Consider the following 18286-nt stretch of genomic DNA (forward strand, 5'->3'; position numbering starts at 1 on the left):
GTTTCAGAGAAAAACATGGCAAGAAACAGCCAATTTACAAGAACGTAGGATGAGAGTTCCACAATTTTTTTTTTTTTTTTGGAACTCATAGCTAACTGTGTGTAACACATTTGATTTAATGGATGCTTTTCCCTTCCTTAGGAAAAACAGGAAGACCAAGAAAAGAGCAAGCGAGCCATGGTGGGCAGAGCGAGGGAAAAAGCAAACACAAAATAAAGAGGTGAGGGAATCAAAGGCAGAAAGACCATGCTGGAGAGAGAACAACAACAAAATCTAGAGAGGCAGAAGGGAAAAAGTGGATAGAGATCTATCAGAGACCATCTCCAGCCTCTGTCAGTACACTCACTCTGCATGGCAACGGGCCTTAGGAGACTCAGCAGAACAGGACTGTCGCCAGGGCCCTGCTGCTGACAACTCACCCTGAGAAGACAGTTTTGAACAGTCAGTTCCCAGGATGCGGACATTCATGTACGACAAGATGAAATTAAGGTGAACAACTTCTCATACACATCCAATGGGTTTGCAATAGTGCCAGAACTGGCCCTGGACTAAGTATTCATTACCAAAAAAAAAAAAAAAAGGTTCAGAGTTCCTATGCGTGTGCCTGGAATAATTCATACAAAAACATGCCATCTCAAAAGCAAATTTCTCACAGGTTTGGTGAAAAAAATAGGCATAGAGAAAAGAGGAACAGTGCAGGTCAACGGAGCAGAAAATATTACAATACTTCCAGCTTACACTAGTCTCTCTTACTTCAGATAAGAAATGGATTTCTGTAAGAAAAAGTGTTAGATCACAGCCTTTCACCTAAAGTCAAATAATATCCTTGCTAGTTCATTTTAAGTCACTAGTCTTTGACCTGAAGAACTCCAGCAAAGATGCTTTTCCAACTCAGGCATATAGAGATCATAATTTCTATTTATATATAAAAAGCCTTTAAAGAGTTGCATTCTGAAAGAGGTATTTATAGAGCCTGGTGTTTACACACCTACTGTCCTACTGTCTAGAAAGGACTCTTATGACTACAGTCACACATCTTGTAAAAAATTCGTTCAGAAAATGCTTCACTTCTAGCTAATGGGATCAATATGACCAGGCTGAATGGGAAGAAAATTTTACCATACTGAATTTTAACAGCGTACTGCAACAATTCGGGAAGAAAGAAGCCATCACAGAGAGCTTAAAATGAATAAATAAATCACAAGGGGGAGGGAAACAAGTTTTGACAAGCTTTTCCTTGCATTACCTAAGATTGCCAATCCCTTGACAAAGCCTACTGCATTTCACAAGCACGCATACTGACTATGACCTGGTGTATTAATAACTGCATACTTCTAGTGATGGTTGCTACGTTCCCATTTCATTCCCATTTGTGTTGTTCATCAGAACTACTAAATGCCTGCAGCTGCAAAGAGTTTCTACTGCCGGCTGATTTATATTCTAGGATATGCATTACTCGTCTCCTTGTTTCTAATCAGTATGAGAAAGAAGATTAAAAAAGAGTGTTCTTAAATCTAGAGAGAAAATGACAAGTTCCCTGCTGAAACGGTTGGCTCCACCATACCACTTTATAGCCAGCTGCCTGCTGAAAAAAGTCTTACAGCGAACAACAGCGTGAATGAACGTAGGTTGCAAAGGTTGGTGCTACTTGCAAAGTAGAAAATAAAACTTGTATAGTGCTACTCATAGCAAGCAAGAACACAGCATCTTCTTCTCTACATAAAATTCTTTAAAGCCTTTGGGCACCTAACTTGCCAAGCGTCATTTGGACAACTTGGAACCATTTATATCTTTGGAAAAGACAGTGAATTGGTTTTGGATTCGAGTCTTTCTTGTAAGAATTTTTCTTGGCAGCCTGTTCAGAGAGCCAGCCTTCTTGCCAAGGCTGAACTGGTAAGCTTCCACCCTTATTCGGCCTTCCCTTTACAGTAGTAAAAAGGCCTTGTACGACATTTAAAACAGGTACATTCTTCACGGGTATTCCAACATTTAAACTAAACATATAAGGCTCAAAAAGTGCACATGAAACAAGGAAAAGAAAAAAAACCTTTGAGGAAGGCCTTTCCTTTAAGTCAAGTTCCGTTTCACTCCATTCCATCTTCCAACTGCATCAACTCCCTCCACCTATTTAGACTATATACTCAGATTGGTTACTATTCTGTTCAAAGAAGATACCGTGCAGAAGAAACGTAAGTCTCAGTAACTCAAATTTCAAATAAAACTCTGCAGTACCCACAGACAATCATCCTCTGCTGTTAACATCTGGATAACCTATTAAATGCGTTTTAAACAGAAGTTAAAAAATGTCCTTGAAGGAGACAGTGAGATAACTGGGCAAGTCAGATGTAATTTACCAGTCAGAGCACCCTTCAAGCTCTGTACATGGTGTTTATCACGTTTAAACTGAACCCAAACTTTAACAAAAGAGAGAGTCTCAAAAAGTAGACTTGGGAATAATACATTAGGGCATTGTTTCTAACCTGGCATGTGTTTCTAGAAACACTTCTGACATTTCTTCACATCTGGAGATCTTGACAACTCCATAGATGCTTAAAAAGATCTTGTTATAAACCCACGATATTTTATCATGTTCAAATACAGCAGAGCTTAAGAATCACTGTGCAAAAAAAAAAAAGTCTATTCCTCCCTTTTCCCTAATCCTCTTGTACTTGTATTTCCTGTCTTACAGTTGTTAAGACTAGAATAAGTTATTCCACTTGAAACCCTTCCACTACCATTAACAGACACTACTCTGTTTTTCAAGTAAAGTATGTTGCTCAGTTATACAAGGTATAAAAGCAAAGGAAAAAAAAACCAGCCTGCACACAATCAGAGCTTTAAAGTATCATTATAATTTGAAGAGTAATGAAGTGAAAGGAATCAGGACTCACTGACCTCTACATCCAACCCATTCAGTCTTAAAGTAACAGAGGATGACAAAATACAGACAACCTATGTGCCAAAAATGATTTTTGATCTAGTATGCTTCCAGCCATATCACGCGAATAGGACTCTTTACAGCTCTGCTGTTCCACAGCCTAGAAGGGAATATAGCTGATTTGCAACTATGTTTCCTCTGCAGAGCTAATTAATAACCAATTTAAGATTAATTTGGCTCAGACGATCAAGATGTTACTGAAGTCAAACATTTTTTTTTCTTTTTTTTTTGAAACCGTGAGATTGAGATTAAGTTAACAGTTAGAACCACAGTTAATTCTATGAAAAAAGGACTCCAAGAGCATTTTGTTTAACAATTACATGCCCAATAGACTCAGCACCATATCCAAAGTCAAGCTGGGCGCTCTCCATCTCACATATGGACAGAAGAAATAAACAACTATCAGACCAAATTCACATCCCTGGAAACTATGTCTACAGTTTATGTCTTTCAGTACCTGCCTCCTGGGCTTATAACTCATCAGCAGAGTTGTTTACTAAGTTACAGTCAATGGATTTGTATTAGGAGAATACAAAAAGGAAAGAGAATCCAGGCTGATCCCATCCCTGGGCTGGTTTGTTTACCGTTACTTAAACCAAAATCAGAAGTGTTTTAGCTTGCAGATCCATTTTTGGAGAGTTAATTGAACTTCTGATGAAATTATGTAAACTTACTTGACACCATGAAAACTAATACGTACCTTCTGGTGGTTCATCATGGAGATAGGATGGGACTTCCTGTTGATTTTTGTCCGTTTGATTCATTATTGCCTAAAAGAGAAATTCACACATGCTGTATATCTTTTCTGTCAAAGTGTAAATGTAACCTTTAAATCTCAAACTCGTGTAGTTTAAAGTTCCATAAGGAAGGAACTTATTTTATTACTAGGTAAGCCAGCAGCTACTACCCAATTACTGCCTTTTTATTATCAGACTGTGCTTTCACATTTTTCAAACTGATTCAATACTTGAAAGAGAAACTTTCATGAGGTCAGCAGGCTTGGTGCAAACTGCCGCCCCTCCCTCACCAAGTACATCGCAAATCTATGGGATGATCAAGAAGAAAACCAGTATGACAGTCAAGGTGGTGGATGCTAGAGAAGCAACAGCAGCTTATCTACGAGACTTGATATGACCTAGAAAGCAGCAATTTGGGAAAAAAAACAGAACCAAAAAAAATCCCTTGCAATAGAATTTGAATAAACGTTATGAAAAAAAGATTGAACCAATGTAACGAAAACACTCCAGTTATCTTGTAATAGTATTGCACACACAATCTGGTGACAGCAGCAAAAACAGACTATTTCAACTATGCACAGACTTCCCAGTGGAAACATTTCAGGCAGAGAAAATTTCTTTACGCCAAGTAAAGCTGTTTCCTAGAGCAGTTCTAGAGCAGCAGTTTAGCGCAGAGGCGAAGCTCAGGAGGAAGCTCAAGTCAGCAGCTCTGCTCGCTGCACTTTCCCTTCTGTGGAGAAGAAAGTAGAGACTAGTCCAGGTTTCCCTCCTGCTTTCCTCCCCCACCAAAACATGCTTCAGTATCAGGTCCTGCCTCCGCCCCAGAGCCTCCTGCTAAACCTGCTCTCCCCCATCAGTAAGCACTGAGAATTGCCTAGGAAAAGGAGAAACAAGTGGCATTACACCACTCAGCATCCTGCTCTCTCCCTGCCTGGCCAGTGACCCACTAGTTCCCTTCTCCCTGCACATATACAGAAGCCTTTACAATCATCAGATTTCTTCCAGGAGTCACTGACCACCACAAGAAGAATTCCAGTCTCTTTTGCCTATTCCCAAATCTCTCTGTACCTCCTTGCCATTTGGGCGAGAAAGCAAGGGCTGGAATCTGAAGAAGGGATGAGGAGGCAGAAGCAGAACTCAAAGGTGGGAAGATTCACCTAGAAAATAACAGCTAAAACCCTAGTAATACAGTTATGAAAACAAAATATCACAGTAAGAACTAGCTCCCACATACAGAATGACAGATCTCTGTGTCAGAACAGAGCCTGAACTGAATATTAAAAACTCCTCACAGTCAGCACTGAGGATATCAGTTCATGACTCAGAACACATACATACCTTTAAAAAAAAAAAAAAGCTGAACAGGAAGGCAAGCAAAAAAAAAAATACACCACCAACGCGGCTGGTTTGATGGAAGTGACAAACAAGTTCCTTTCAGAAGTCAGAAATTAAACCTGGAAGCCAAGAAACAGGAAAATGAATTATAGTACCTCAATAGGGAAAAATCAAAGACATGAAGGCTAAGAGCTAATCAGGGCAGGGGAGAAGAGGGAGTTATGTAATTCCTTGTTCTTTTACTTAATCACAAGTTAAAAAAAAAAAAAAAAGAACTTGGCAAGTCATAGAGCAAAAGCAAAAGAGGAGGACAAAAAAACTAAGAAAGGACTGAATTCAGGTACTAATTTTCTTTGCACCAGTCTTCATTATTAATTACGTGAAGTGGAAGAAATACACAGATGTCATCTTCACTGGGAGAAGACACATGTATGCTGTTGTGGGTTTTTTCCTAACTCAAAAAACCACCAAGCACTACGAGAATCAGAAGTATTTCTTCCCATACTAAGGCTGATGCTGAAAACAACTGACAAAGACCTAACATTACTTTATCCAAACGTCCGCATAAGACTAAAGCAACTGTACTGCTAATTAAGAGGTGGTCATTTTGCTAGTTAAGGTGACTACTGTATTAGGAATTCAGCAGGAGATCACAGCCTTACTAGTAAGCCTTACTTCAACAAGGAAAACAACTGTAATAATTGTAAAGCAGACTTAAGAGAGATCCAAATGAATTGAGACAGAGATAAATTTCTAGAAAGAATCATCTCTCTAATCTCTTTGAACCCCCTGCAAGTAACACCCAAAAGAAAAGCCAGCTGAAATTGCTTGTTTGAACTTCCAGAAAGTTTCTGTCAACAATTCCTCACAAGAGACCCAGAAAAAAAGTTATATTTAATCTCATGAGGAAAGGCAAAATACTGCCTGGGATTATAAATAAGTTTCGAAGGCAGTCAGAGTAAGTTATTAATGTGGAAGAGTGCTAGAAAGCAGAGTGTTCAACACCAAAAATGGGGATAAGGCTGGCAGACAGACACAGCGTGGAAAAGATGGCTTGGTCAATCTCTGTAATCTAGGTTAGGCCATCGTCAGGTTTACTCGAAGTTCCCTGCAAAGCCACGTACTGGCAGGCGAGCTTCACAGCAGAGTTTCTAGAACGGGGACAAAGCATCGGAAAATAATTTTAAAAAAATTGCAGCTCTACATAAAAACAGTGACGAGATTAGGCATTTCTCCCTATTACCTCCCCCAAACCAGCAAGGTTGTGTAATTCTTGACCACAAGCTACTTTTTAAGAGGTAGACAGAAACATTACGCAATATATCACTTACATGCAACAATCCAACACAATTATAAGCCGTTCTAAACCACAGAAATACTCCACCTTCCTTCTTACAACTACACGGACTACAGCGTCCCGTCGTTCACAGCTCAGGTGCTGCTGACCTGCCGTACCTGACCCCAGGAGCCAGCAGACTACTATATGGGAAAAATAGCTACGGAAAACTCACTCACTGTTGGCAAGACTCAATTTCTTCTATAAAGGACTGCAACTCCACGGAAGAGAGGTTTCAGGTGCCCGTGGATCAGAAAGTTGAAGAACCACAGATACGACGCGTGGCTCTAGAGGTGCCTAGAAGTACTCCAGCAACGCTGCGAGATGTACCTAACAAGCCTATTCTAGTCTCCACTCACTGTTCTCCTGCTACATCGGTATACAGGAGAATCACTTCCCCATCAGAAAATGCTTCCAGCTTGACCTGAAACAGAAGTTGGCAGAGAGGAGAGCTAACAAAGCCTTGGCACACGATTCAGGTCTTCATTTCTTCGTAGGCATTCTCCAGTGAATTACAGAGCCAAGACCTAGATCTAAGACTTGAGCACCAAAATTTAAGACACCTGCGTTAATCCCCAAGCTACATGACCTCGTATACAATTTAACATGTCAGGAGACTTAAGAGCCTCTGAAAAGTGATCCAAAATCCCGTGTGCTAAACATGATGTAACGTAACCGGTGGACAGGAAATACTAAACACAGGACCACGTCTTAAACCTGACTCCCTTCTAGAGATTTATGGTATTTCTATCGACTGGAGGTCAAAGGACTGGAATAACTTCTTCATGACAGATAACTTCAACCAATTTTCAGAAGAAGAGAGCAGGAATATTATTTTCTTTAAAGATTTGGAGTTAAAAAAGCAGAAACACTCACTATCCTTCATGTAACACCAAGAAAGCACTCACGACAATTCAATGTCTCCTTGGTGTAATAAGATCCAAGCTCCTATGTCCCACTTTGCAAGAGAGGTCCCCTGGTTCACCAACTGTAGTTTGTCCTAAGGGAAACTACTCTGCATTCTCCCTGTTGAAGATGTACCCCAAGAAAGAAAAAGAATGCAAAATTCATGAGACGCGAAAGAGAGCACAACTCTCAGCTAATGCCTAAAGCACAGTCCAGAGGTGCAAAGCCAATATTTTTGTGGGGAGAATTAAGTCACTCAGATGTGGTACTAATTAAAGCTCCTTGGAAATGTAACTGGGAGCTGCAGGTTCAAAGTCCAACTATTTTAAAGTTTCATAATTTCTTGCGGAATGAGAGTGTTGATTTCTAGCATTAAATTGCAAAGCTAAGAATTGCCGCACAACGACTCCTAACAACATCCACCAGGATATAATATGCAACTTGACTTACATAACAGAATTAAGTTTAATTTTAAAATCAGGATTTTGGTAGCAGATGAAGAGCTAACACGTCTCAGTTTTACAGTGAGGGGGCTTAAGGAAAAAAAAAGAAGCGCAGAAAGTGAGGGTGGAAAGTTAATTCACAAAAAGTGAAGACCTCATTCAGACATTTAAAGCAGTCAGTTTCTGTAAGAGATACTAGTTTGTATTACATAGAATTATGCAAACAAATACTTGAAGGGCACGAGATAACCATAGGCTTTCCAAAAAATTCAGGAATAACAGTTTTTTCTAAGCACATTAAAACTGCAGAAGGACTTTGGGTACGATGAACATAGCCTACGCTTCCTGTCCCAAAAGACTGCTCAGTATTGCTGCTGCTTTTTCTGAAGCAACTATTTGAAGTAAAAGGATTTAAGCTGCTGTAGATTTAGATTATGTTTTTCCCCTGAAAGATTAACCACTACGTGTGATATGCTACTGCAATGATAAAATCCAATTTAACTGTATTAAAAAAAATAAGAGCTTTTTAATGCTATTATTGATACAATTTTTACTTGAATTTTAAGGAATTGCTACACACAAAGGACACTTCAATAGAAAAAAAACAGCCCAGGCCTATAAATTCTTGAAGCTATGCGCAAGCTTATTCACAGAAGTAATCATCCTGATTTCAGCAGGGTTACCTGTATGCCTAATTCTAAGCATACAGTCTGCCTCATCTAGAACTAGTATTTAACAAACTTCTATGGCATACAGTGTTCACCACTAAAGAATAAAACTTATTTTGGGATTCTGGCTTTCAGTATTAATAAAAGGGGGGAAGGTACAAACTTTTTAAGAAAAGCCTAAGATTGTTACGTGTTGAGGAACCCACAAGAGATCCCCATGTCCCCGGTGCAGGCAGCAGGTACAGTATACAAAGGAAGTCAAGAGTCAGCAACGAATAAGCAGAAATCTAAGTTATGCACATGCACTGCACTCCCCTCTACGTCCACAAGCATATGATCAAAAAGCATACAATTTGATGCCAATCCTGAAGGCTCAAAGTTAAATTTGTTCAAACCCTCTATTTTCCAATTAGCACTTTGAAAATGTCATCTTTGGCATCTCGCCAAACGTTTTACAAAAACCTTGGTTAGAGCTTGTATTTCCATAGAGGTGTTGGCGGCGGGAGAGGGACACCTCAAAATACAAAAACACTTTAATATAATAGGTATTTGACAAGGTTACATTGTGGAAATAAAACATAAAATAATTTTGGCAAAGTATAATCATTTGTTATACATGGGGAGCTTAAAAGATCGCTAGATCACTGCATACTCCTTGTGCAGGCAGCTTTCCTTGTGGAAAGCAAGGAGCAGAGCCCCATGATTGGAAAGCGGGGGAGAAACCAGATTCCTCTCACACCTAGTTTTTACTAGTCACCAGACATAAAACCATGTTGGCAATTTCAAAGAGAAGGAAAACACTGCTTCTGATAATAAGAGCGGCTCTTGGGAAGAAGCCACAATATGGAAGTCTCTTCTCTGGTACCTCAAGTTAAGGGTATGTCTTAGCAGAAGGAACAAAGGATTTTCTGGATTCACCGTTTCTTGTACAAGCAGACAATACCTGCCCAAAAAGGCACTATTTACTACAAGTTGCCGAGTATGTACCGGATCTCTGCATCAGACTTAAGGCTGGATGATACTCAGTTACTGAATACGCACGCTTGCCTTCACATTCAAGGAGAAAATTGGTCTTTATTTACCCTGCAACATTCAACAGGCATATTAAGTAGTTCCAGAGCCCCTGTCTAATTTTTTATGACTTACCTTTCATGTATAAAAACAGTGTTCTAAAGCATAGCCGAAACGCAACTATACACTGGTAGTCTCAAACAGAGCGCAGCCAAAACTAGAGGGTTTTGTAGGTATGCAATGCCTTCACTGTGCACTGAATTGTGCAGAAACACAGAACACAACAGTACAATTACTGCCTGTAGTACATGTCACGAGGCAAAGATGTATCAGAGATCTGAACTCTGGAACTGCTCTGACTTTTTTTTTTTTTCCCCAGAACCTTCTTCGTATTATGCTAAGACCGAGGGGGTGAGAGAGGGGAAAAAAGTAAATAGTTCATTGCTTAGCATTTTCACCCTGTGATGCCAAATTCACAAAAGCTTATGTCACCGGGGAAAAGACTCCTGCTTCTTTAAACATACACACTAAGGGATCACAGGGAACGAGGCGGGATCCCTGTGGAGTCCTGGCAGAACGCATCTGGGTGCACATGAAACGCACATATAGCGCTTCAGCGGCACTTTCCATTCTTTCTTTCACCTATGCAGACTAACACGTAAGCTTTGTTTTCTTCTGTTAACAAGCGGAAACAACCCCAGGACTTAAGCTAGATTTCAATTAAACAAGAACACGTGTAAACTACTGACTAGTTTTCGCTCCACACTTACAAAAGGTATAAATGATAATTTCTCTCTTGAAAGACTAATCTTTTTAATATAACTATAAAACACACAACACCCTTCAGAGTTAAAAATAATTTTAAAAAATTGGAAGACATGCTTTTCACTGGTCTTTCACACTGTCAGAATATGAAATACACGGGAAGCTTCAGTCAAAGAACTCAAAGTAAGTCTCACACAGGTGTAAAGAAAGAAGTGGTTTAGAAGAGGATTTTTAGTTCAAGAGTTATTTATGATAACATGAATGCCCTTATGGGACCCCAAATGAAAGTGCCAGGAAATTCTAAATTAGCGATGCAGCTACATACACATTCACCTTGAAGCTGATCCAAATAAAAAAAAAATTCTCACCAAATATATTCCTTTGTGAAGGCAGTGTCCGTTTAGCTGTTTCCACAAAGATATTCTGCATGCACCTATGAGAAAAGTAGCATGTTTAATGACATCTTATGGAACAGGGCTGCTGCCATATTCCTGCCACGTATGTACGGTTCCCACCATATGCACATTTGGCTCCCACACTGTTAGAATAAAGAAAGAAGCAGACTGAGCATAAACTTTATAAACTCCTTAAGTGTATTTAATGCATTGATTCTTTCTGTGTTCTTGGGCAATGGAGATAATTTCTACTTAATCCATACGCTGTCATGAGGATTACTGTAAAGCTTGGTAATCAGATGATGTCAAGATGCAACCTCTCCTTAACAAAATAGGAGTTCTTAGACAGCAAATGGTTTAAAATTTTAATCTTCCATTAAGAAGAGGGCTCTGACCATTACAGATGTACGTGCAACTTCCCAAACTTTGGATGATGCTCATGATGTCTTTCTGACCTTGTAGACAAAAAGCCTTACTGTTTCAGCAGAGCAAACCTAGCCCAAGCAGTAGCCAGAAAAAACTGGTTTGTTTCAATGCCACTACTCAAATATTTGTGGGCAGCAATGAAACTACCCAAGGATGAGGCCAATTTCACTTGGCAGCCCAACACGGCTCCAACAGCCGCAGCAGAAGACAGCGCTGTAACTATTCACCTGACGGGGCTACAGACTAGCAAGTTCTACCTCTCAGTCCACCATGAAAAAGTCTATCTTACATCTACCCACCTACTACGCAGTTAGAAAGCTTCGCTGCAGAGCTTACAGAAAACATCACAAGCCCCATCAGGCACACACCTCCCCTTCCCCTCTTCCAGCAGCCACAGGAGGCTTCAAAATGAACCCGACGGCTTTCACATATACACACAAAAGTATCATCCCTAAAACAAATTTTAAGAAATACAGTTTGGAAAGAGTAACAGCACGCTACTCTCCAAATTAAAGCAAAAAATAAGCATTAAGACAAAACGGGACTCTCGCAGTGACTTCTCCTCAGGGCACTCCCTCAGGCTGCACATTAGCTAACTGCTAGCTATCCTACTTTACGCCTTAGATTAGTGCTTTTAACGTTATGCACACAAGCGCTAAGTGTTGTTAGTTCAGGCATGTGTTAGCGCCCCCCCCCAGCCCCAAGCACAACCTTTACGGAAATGTGTTTTTCAGTTATTTAACGCAAAGGAGACAGCTTACTGAGTTTCTGAAAGAAGAAAGAGTTGATGCTGACAGTACTGCAGTAAAAAAACAAATCCAGGCTTGCAGAAAGCACGTAGCTAAAAAACTATGAACACAGCTGACATTTCAACAGGCCTTCTGTTTAAAAGCCAAGTTTCAAAATTTCAGATTTACACATAAAGCAAGATTGGCTTGAAAATGAGCATGCCCGTTTCAGAGGAACAAGGCACAGTCTGCAGCGGAAGATTATGGCAAGTGGATCAGAAGCTCCCAGGTACAAAGCAGAGCTTGCTTTTAAAGTTATGGTAGGGTGGGCTACAAAAAAAAGTGAGAACATACCAACTCTACCTCCAGAAGTACAAATAACAAGCTTACGGCATGCAGGGTTCAGCAGTAGGGAAGGTAGTGTAACACACCTGTATTAAAGACAAAAAAAAAAAAAAAAAACACAGTTAAAGGCAAAAGAGGAGGTATTTCTCCTGGAACAAAACAACCATAACTGCCCAGGATATTACACCATTGTATCTGCCTGTAAGACAACCCAGCATTTTATCAGCCTCAATTAAAGAAAGTACATATCAATCTCCAAAATAGACTCTAGGAACGTTTGACGTTGGTATTCAGCTTTCACTGAAGCAGAAGACTTAAGGATTTGCAAGGTAACAAACCAGAGGGGGCAGAGTGATGGTTGTGTCCAGGAAGCTGAACTCCTCTCTTCCAGTTTTCCAGATTTGGCTTTCCGAAATGATATGGTAGGTTTTGGTAAGGCATATGGTTACCGCTTCAGAGAGGTCAAGGGCTTACTGCGCTCACCAGGACTGTCACCCATCTCCCGCTTGTTAAGCTCCCAAATTAGAGCCTTCCTGTTTTCTTTTCCTGCTTTCCCAGGTACGACGGCTCCTAATCCTCGTCAACTCTTTTTCTATCAGGCCTATGAAAGACACAACCAGACAGCACCTCACAGCGAGAGTGATAAAGCAGCTGCTGTACTTCCTTGCCATCCTTGCTAAGAGAATAACGAACGTCTCCCCTGGTGTCTACCATCTGTTCATTGTCTTCCGCCTGACGTTCAGACCTGTTCGCTTGTTGGACAGGGACCACCTTTTGGTTTGCTCTTTGACAGCACAGCCTCTTTCTGCACAGGGGAGGCGGTACTAGCACTGACTGCACTCAACGGCCAACCACAGCTTAACAGAACTATGGGGCGTCAAAAAAAAAAAAGATAGTATTTACTGAGCAATCTGGAAGAGTAACGTGCATACAAACCAATATTAGCTCAATTCAGTATACAAACCACCTCGTACGTGCCCTGCTAAACCTACAAAGTCATACTGCCCAAAACAACCCTTTGGAGGAACAGGAGGCTGCACCACGCGTTTTGTATTCAGCTTCCACAGAGAAGCGGCATCTTGAGTCAGAGTCCTCGTTCCCAGCGCCGTTGAACACGCAGAAGGAAGCATGTAATCACGTCTGCGGCCACCGTCTACTGGCTTCACACAATGACCAGAACCAGCTGCACGGCTAAAATAACTCGCCTTTATTTTCAGGCCGCACCACGTAAATACCGAAGCTAAGACGAACACGAAAAGCTGAACTATCTCCCCAAAGTTCATAAAACATCTCTCCTAAAGGCTGCTCCGTCAAGCTGGGCTTAAACGGATGAGACAGATCGAAAACTGCTCCAGGAAACACTTGAAAACAGCAAAACGTTGGGGCGGGGGTGGGGGGGACAACATAAAGCTCCTTGGGGCGCAGAGGGGGCGAGCCGCGGGGAAGGTCAGGGCTCTCCCCAGGGTGTTTTCGGGGTCGGGCCGGCACTGACGTGGCAGCCGAGGCCGCGACCGAGCCCGGAGGGAGCGGGGGGCCGGGCCGGGCCGAGCCGAGCCGGGCCGGGCAGGTGGCGGCGCTGCCCCGGGGCCTCCTCCCGCACCGCCGAGCACGGCGCTGCCGCGTCCTCCCCTTCCTCCTCCCCCAGAAACCTCCCAGAAGTTTCCCTTCCTCCGAGGGGGAGGAAAGAGAAAGAAGGAAAAAGACAGACAGACAGACAAGGCGAGCGCTCCGCTGGCGCGGGGGCACCGCCGCTCCTCCGCGGGCAGCGGAGCCCCCGGCCCGGCCGCCCCCTCGGGGGCTGCTGCTGCTGCCGCCGCCGCCCGCCGGCTTCACTCACCCCTCGGCCCGGCTCGGCCCGGCCCGGCCCGGCCCGCAGCAGACTTTACTCGGCCGCTTTTCCTCGCTGCCGACGTGGCGCCCGCCGCCGCCGCCCGCCCCGTCGGCGCCCGCAGACCCCGCCCCAGCGCCCGGCGCGGCCCCGCGGCGGCCGGGGGGCGCGCAGGCGCCGGCGGCCTCCCCGCTCCCCCCCGCCGGGACACGGGGGCCGGTCGCGGCCCTTTCCCGCCCGTAAACGGCCACTCACGTCGTCGCACAGGGAGGCTTGCGGGTGCTCCCCCCACCTCCTTTGGGACCTCTCCGCGTGCAGCGCCGAAGGCCCTTTTGGGGGGAGAGCGGTGATCTGCAAGCCGGGCAGGAGCGTTGTTAGGCAAGGAAGGTGTTGCGCGGTCAGGGAGAGAGGGGAGTCTCGTGCGCGTTGAGAAACCAGAGCTCCTTCAGCGCCCCCCCCTCCAATGCTGTACGAGAGCAAGAGGCTTTCACAGCCGGGGTGCCTCCCCGCTTCCTCTGCCCTGCGCCGTGCTGGGTTCACACCGACCAGTTGAGGTTGGCAGGGACCTCTGGAGATCAGCCAGTCCAACCCCCCCCGCTCCAGCAGGGTCACCTAGAGCGCGTTGCCCAGGGTCGCGTCCAGGCGGCTTTTGAGGACTCCACAACCTCTGTGGGCAACCTGCTCCAGTGCTCCTGTCACCCTCACAGGGGAAAAGTTTTGTCCTTATTTCCTTGCCGCTGGTTGGATCTGGCCCCTCCGTGAAGCGGGAGGGATGGAGGAGGGTCATCCTTCTTGGGCTTCTCCAAAGGGAATGAAAACCAGGACTTTCTCCGTGAACGTGTGAGCTTAGCTCCTACATGGGAAACATCAAGGAGCACCATGTTTTCATGGAGGTCTGTGCGACGAGGACTTTTCCAGGCTCATTTCTGTCACAGATTCACTAGTTTCTCTCTGGATTAGCCCAGAAAGACACAGCGCGGGTGCGAGATTAAGTTGAAAAGGATCCGTCCTCCTCAGTGTGTGCTAACACTGGACTGTTGCAGAGTTTCAGTGAGACTCAGCAGAGCGACTCTGCACGTGGCCATCAGCAAAGCCCGCTGATACAGCGACGCAACATCGCTGACCCCTTGAACAAATACAAACCACGCCCCTTATTTTGGCACCAAACAGGTTAAAGCAGAATTGTAGGAGAATCCAAGTGAAAAACAGATGAAGTGTCCAGTCTGGAAAACTCCATGGGGTCTTTCAGGGTGCCAAAGGCATCCTGCGTACCTAAGTTACTCCTAAGTTACACCTAAGTGTGCTTTAAAGATATAGCGCACACATGGGAGCGAGATCTTGCTTTGCAGCGAGAGACAGGTTAGCATCTCTCTGACCTCCTGCAGTGTTTACTTTCCTGGTACTAACAGTTAGACACATGCTTGCCACTCTTATCTCTTCTGTTCTTCCAGATAAGAGGATTTTTGTTGTTGCTGTTGTTCATCCCTTGCCTGGAGGCCCAGGTGTACGTAGCGCTTTCTTCACGTACTGTGCTCTGCTTCGGATGGAAGACCTATAGCTTCGTGTTTCTGGTTGAAAGAGTTGTTAACTTGAAAATATTCTCCATAGGAGAGTTAAATCACCCATAAGCTTTAGAGCTTTGGGCTTTTAGATGCATCCAAAAATATTTTGCCTCCTAGTGCTGGACTTACTGAAAATGAAAGACGCTGCAGAGATTAAAATCGTGTCTTTTTCAAATTTGGATAGACTTAAAATGAAACAGAAAAACTTGCATTTGTGTTTTGCCCAGAAACAGAAAGAGAAAACTTCCTCATAAAACCACAGTAATTGGCTGTGGAGTCTCATTGGCAGGTGTAATAACTGAAATAACTTTAGACTTACATTTTTAAAATAGAACCAAAAATAAATGAGCAGTGGCCCTGCTGCTTTGCTAAACCAAAATTTAAGCTGAGGAAAAGGTTTTGGTTCGAGGGATGTAATCATTGTGACTATTTTTTCTCTCATTTTGCTTTTCATGCATTAAACACTTCCTTCATACGCTTTCTCAAAAATGGTCTGCTATGGGTATATTCAGTAAAGACTTCTGTAGTATTATTTAGGCCTTGTGGTAAATAAATACCCTTCCTTCACTGGAAATAGCATGTTAGCAGCTTCTTAACTATTTTAAAATGGAAAAAATACAACATTCAGCCTTTCCCTATGTAGGAACAGTTGCTTCATTTAGATTATGGGTTGTTAGATTATGTCTGTGAGTGCACTAGATGATTATGGATGCAGAAAATAATTGAAGGAAGGTCAAATAATATACATTTTGTATGCCATTATTATGAGCATGGTTACTCGTACTGCTGCAGCAGCTGTGGGGAACTGCAGCCAGGCTGTTTCATTGTATTGGATTCAATGTAAACAGAAAAGAGCCCTGAAAGCAATCATTCTCTTTTATCGCAGGACTTAATTTAAAATGTGAAATACGTCTCCTGAACTTACGGGCTTCAACCTGTTGGCTAGCGGTTTCACTTTTCCCAGTGTAGGTAGCTGTTGTGAAAAGTCAAAGTCACGGAGAGAGCATCAGCCTCTCAAATCTGGTGCAGTCTCTGACTGGGTAGCGAACGCCAGCGGGGCTCACCAGCAAACCAGAGCCAGGAAGGAGTGCAACAAGAAGCACGTGAGCTTCTGCACGTGCTGGTTTATTTGGTTCATTTCTAGACATAATGAACTGCAGTAACCAAGGCGAAGGCCAAAGCTAGAGCTTACGGGGTGCCACCTCCTCGCCAGGATGCCGTGTGTTGGAGTACCTGGCTGTCACAGATCCATGCCCGGGAGGGGCTGTGGAGGAAGATTAGGCAAGAACTGTGCTTTTGCAAGTTGGAAATATTAAATCTACCTTAGGGCTTAAAAACTGGTTCCCTAGGCAGACAACCCAGATGAAAGGTATGCCAGTAGGAAGGAAGGAAGATTAATACCCAAGACTTGCTGGAATGGAGTTAAAGAATCCAGTGGCCAACACTATCTTAGTAGCAAAAACTGCTTGGAATGAAAGGCCACCGTACTCCACTTAAACACATATAATGTCTTCATTGCATGTGACAAGACATGCTTATTTAAGTGTGATGTCTCACCTGCAGATGCATCCTGTCTCATAGAAGTGAAACCGTCTGCTAGGAATACTGGGTGCCTGTAACGCATACGGGAAGGAAGTCAGAGACGTACATGTATTGGTCATACAAGATTTTCGGTGATGGTTCAAAAAGTAACAGCTCTCACACACTACTGAAATACCACTACACTGCTGGATACTAAAATAAAAGCCTAAGTATCCCCATTCCTTTTTATAACACAGCTCACTTCAGAGTTACACCAATACAAATTGAGAGTAAGCAACAGATTTTTAAGTCTTAGACTGTAAACTGTTCGGCGGTGTCTTTTTGTTACGTGCGCACACACAGGTTCAAACTGCTATCACAGTATGATTACGTGGTAAAAAATGATCAAGACCATGATTTGGCAGATTGCGCCGCCAGCTCGTTACTGTAGAGGCATGAGAAAACTGGTTCCAGTAGCAGAACTGAAAATAAGCCACTTTAAAGTAGCGTATGCTTTGTGATTACTTTGTGCCCTGTCTCAGTTTAATTAATATTCAAAGCTTACGTATGGCTATTCAACCGTCTGTCTCATCAGTGTTTACAAAGGTGGATAGCTTTTATTGTCCCCATTTTATAGGTCAGGGCACAGGGTCATTTTGGGGCCAAGTGACAAGATTAAAGCCACCCAAGCCCTGAAGATGTCTGGGCTTGTTGCTCAACCTGTGGGCTGTGTTTCCTCCGTGCAGCTGAGAGAAGGATTTGGGTAGATATTGAGAAACCTGGAACAAAATGATTTCAGTAATATTATTCAATAATACTATAGCACTGTTTAATCAAGTCACTAGGATTTGTTGTAAAGATCACAAAAAACCTTCATATCTCTGGAAGGGCAGTTGCCAATTTCAAAATGTACCTTTGATAAGAAAGTGATCAAAATAATTGAAGTAATTTCTCAGAGTACAAATTAATCTATGCTCTTGAAGAAAAAAAAAATCACATGATAATGGGAAAATTATTGCTCCTCCTATCACACATTTTTTATATTATCAGCAATTATTTTATATTCCAGTCTTGCAACTCTTAAAAATATGAGCGGTCATTAGTAGCGTGAACAAAGTTTGCTGAAATAAATAAGCCTAGAAAGGTCAGATCCCTGCCTTGAATAAATAGGTATAGATGATAACATTGCTGTTTAGTCTCCAAGGTGTGGTGTGCCGCGTAGAAGTGCAGCAACTCTTTTGTAAGGGTTCAGTCTTTTTTTTCCTATTCTAAATAAGAAGTCTTTCTTGGTTTCCCCCAGTTGTCTATACATACATATAGGTGTATGTATGATATGTATACA

The 18286-nt window shown here is 42.9% G+C and overlaps 1 protein-coding gene across 1 annotated transcript in view; it reads right to left on the reverse strand.

The window, feature by feature from the left end:
* The window catches only part of TMEM263 (transmembrane protein 263), a 40300-nt gene that overhangs the window by 3083 nt on the left and 18931 nt on the right, over positions 1–18286 (reverse strand). Inside the window, exons 7-10 of the mRNA XM_009684365.2 lie at positions 16981–17036; positions 12043–12119; positions 10508–10572; positions 3639–3708 (exon numbers count right to left, since the gene is read on the reverse strand). Coding sequence (XP_009682660.2) covers positions 3639–3708; positions 10508–10572; positions 12043–12119; positions 16981–17036 — 268 coding nt within the window. The remainder of the gene's footprint in view (positions 1–3638; positions 3709–10507; positions 10573–12042; positions 12120–16980; positions 17037–18286) is intronic.

This window comes from Struthio camelus, chromosome 1, assembly GCF_040807025.1.
Source record: "Struthio camelus isolate bStrCam1 chromosome 1, bStrCam1.hap1, whole genome shotgun sequence".
Classification (NCBI taxonomy): Eukaryota; Metazoa; Chordata; class Aves; order Struthioniformes; family Struthionidae; genus Struthio; species Struthio camelus.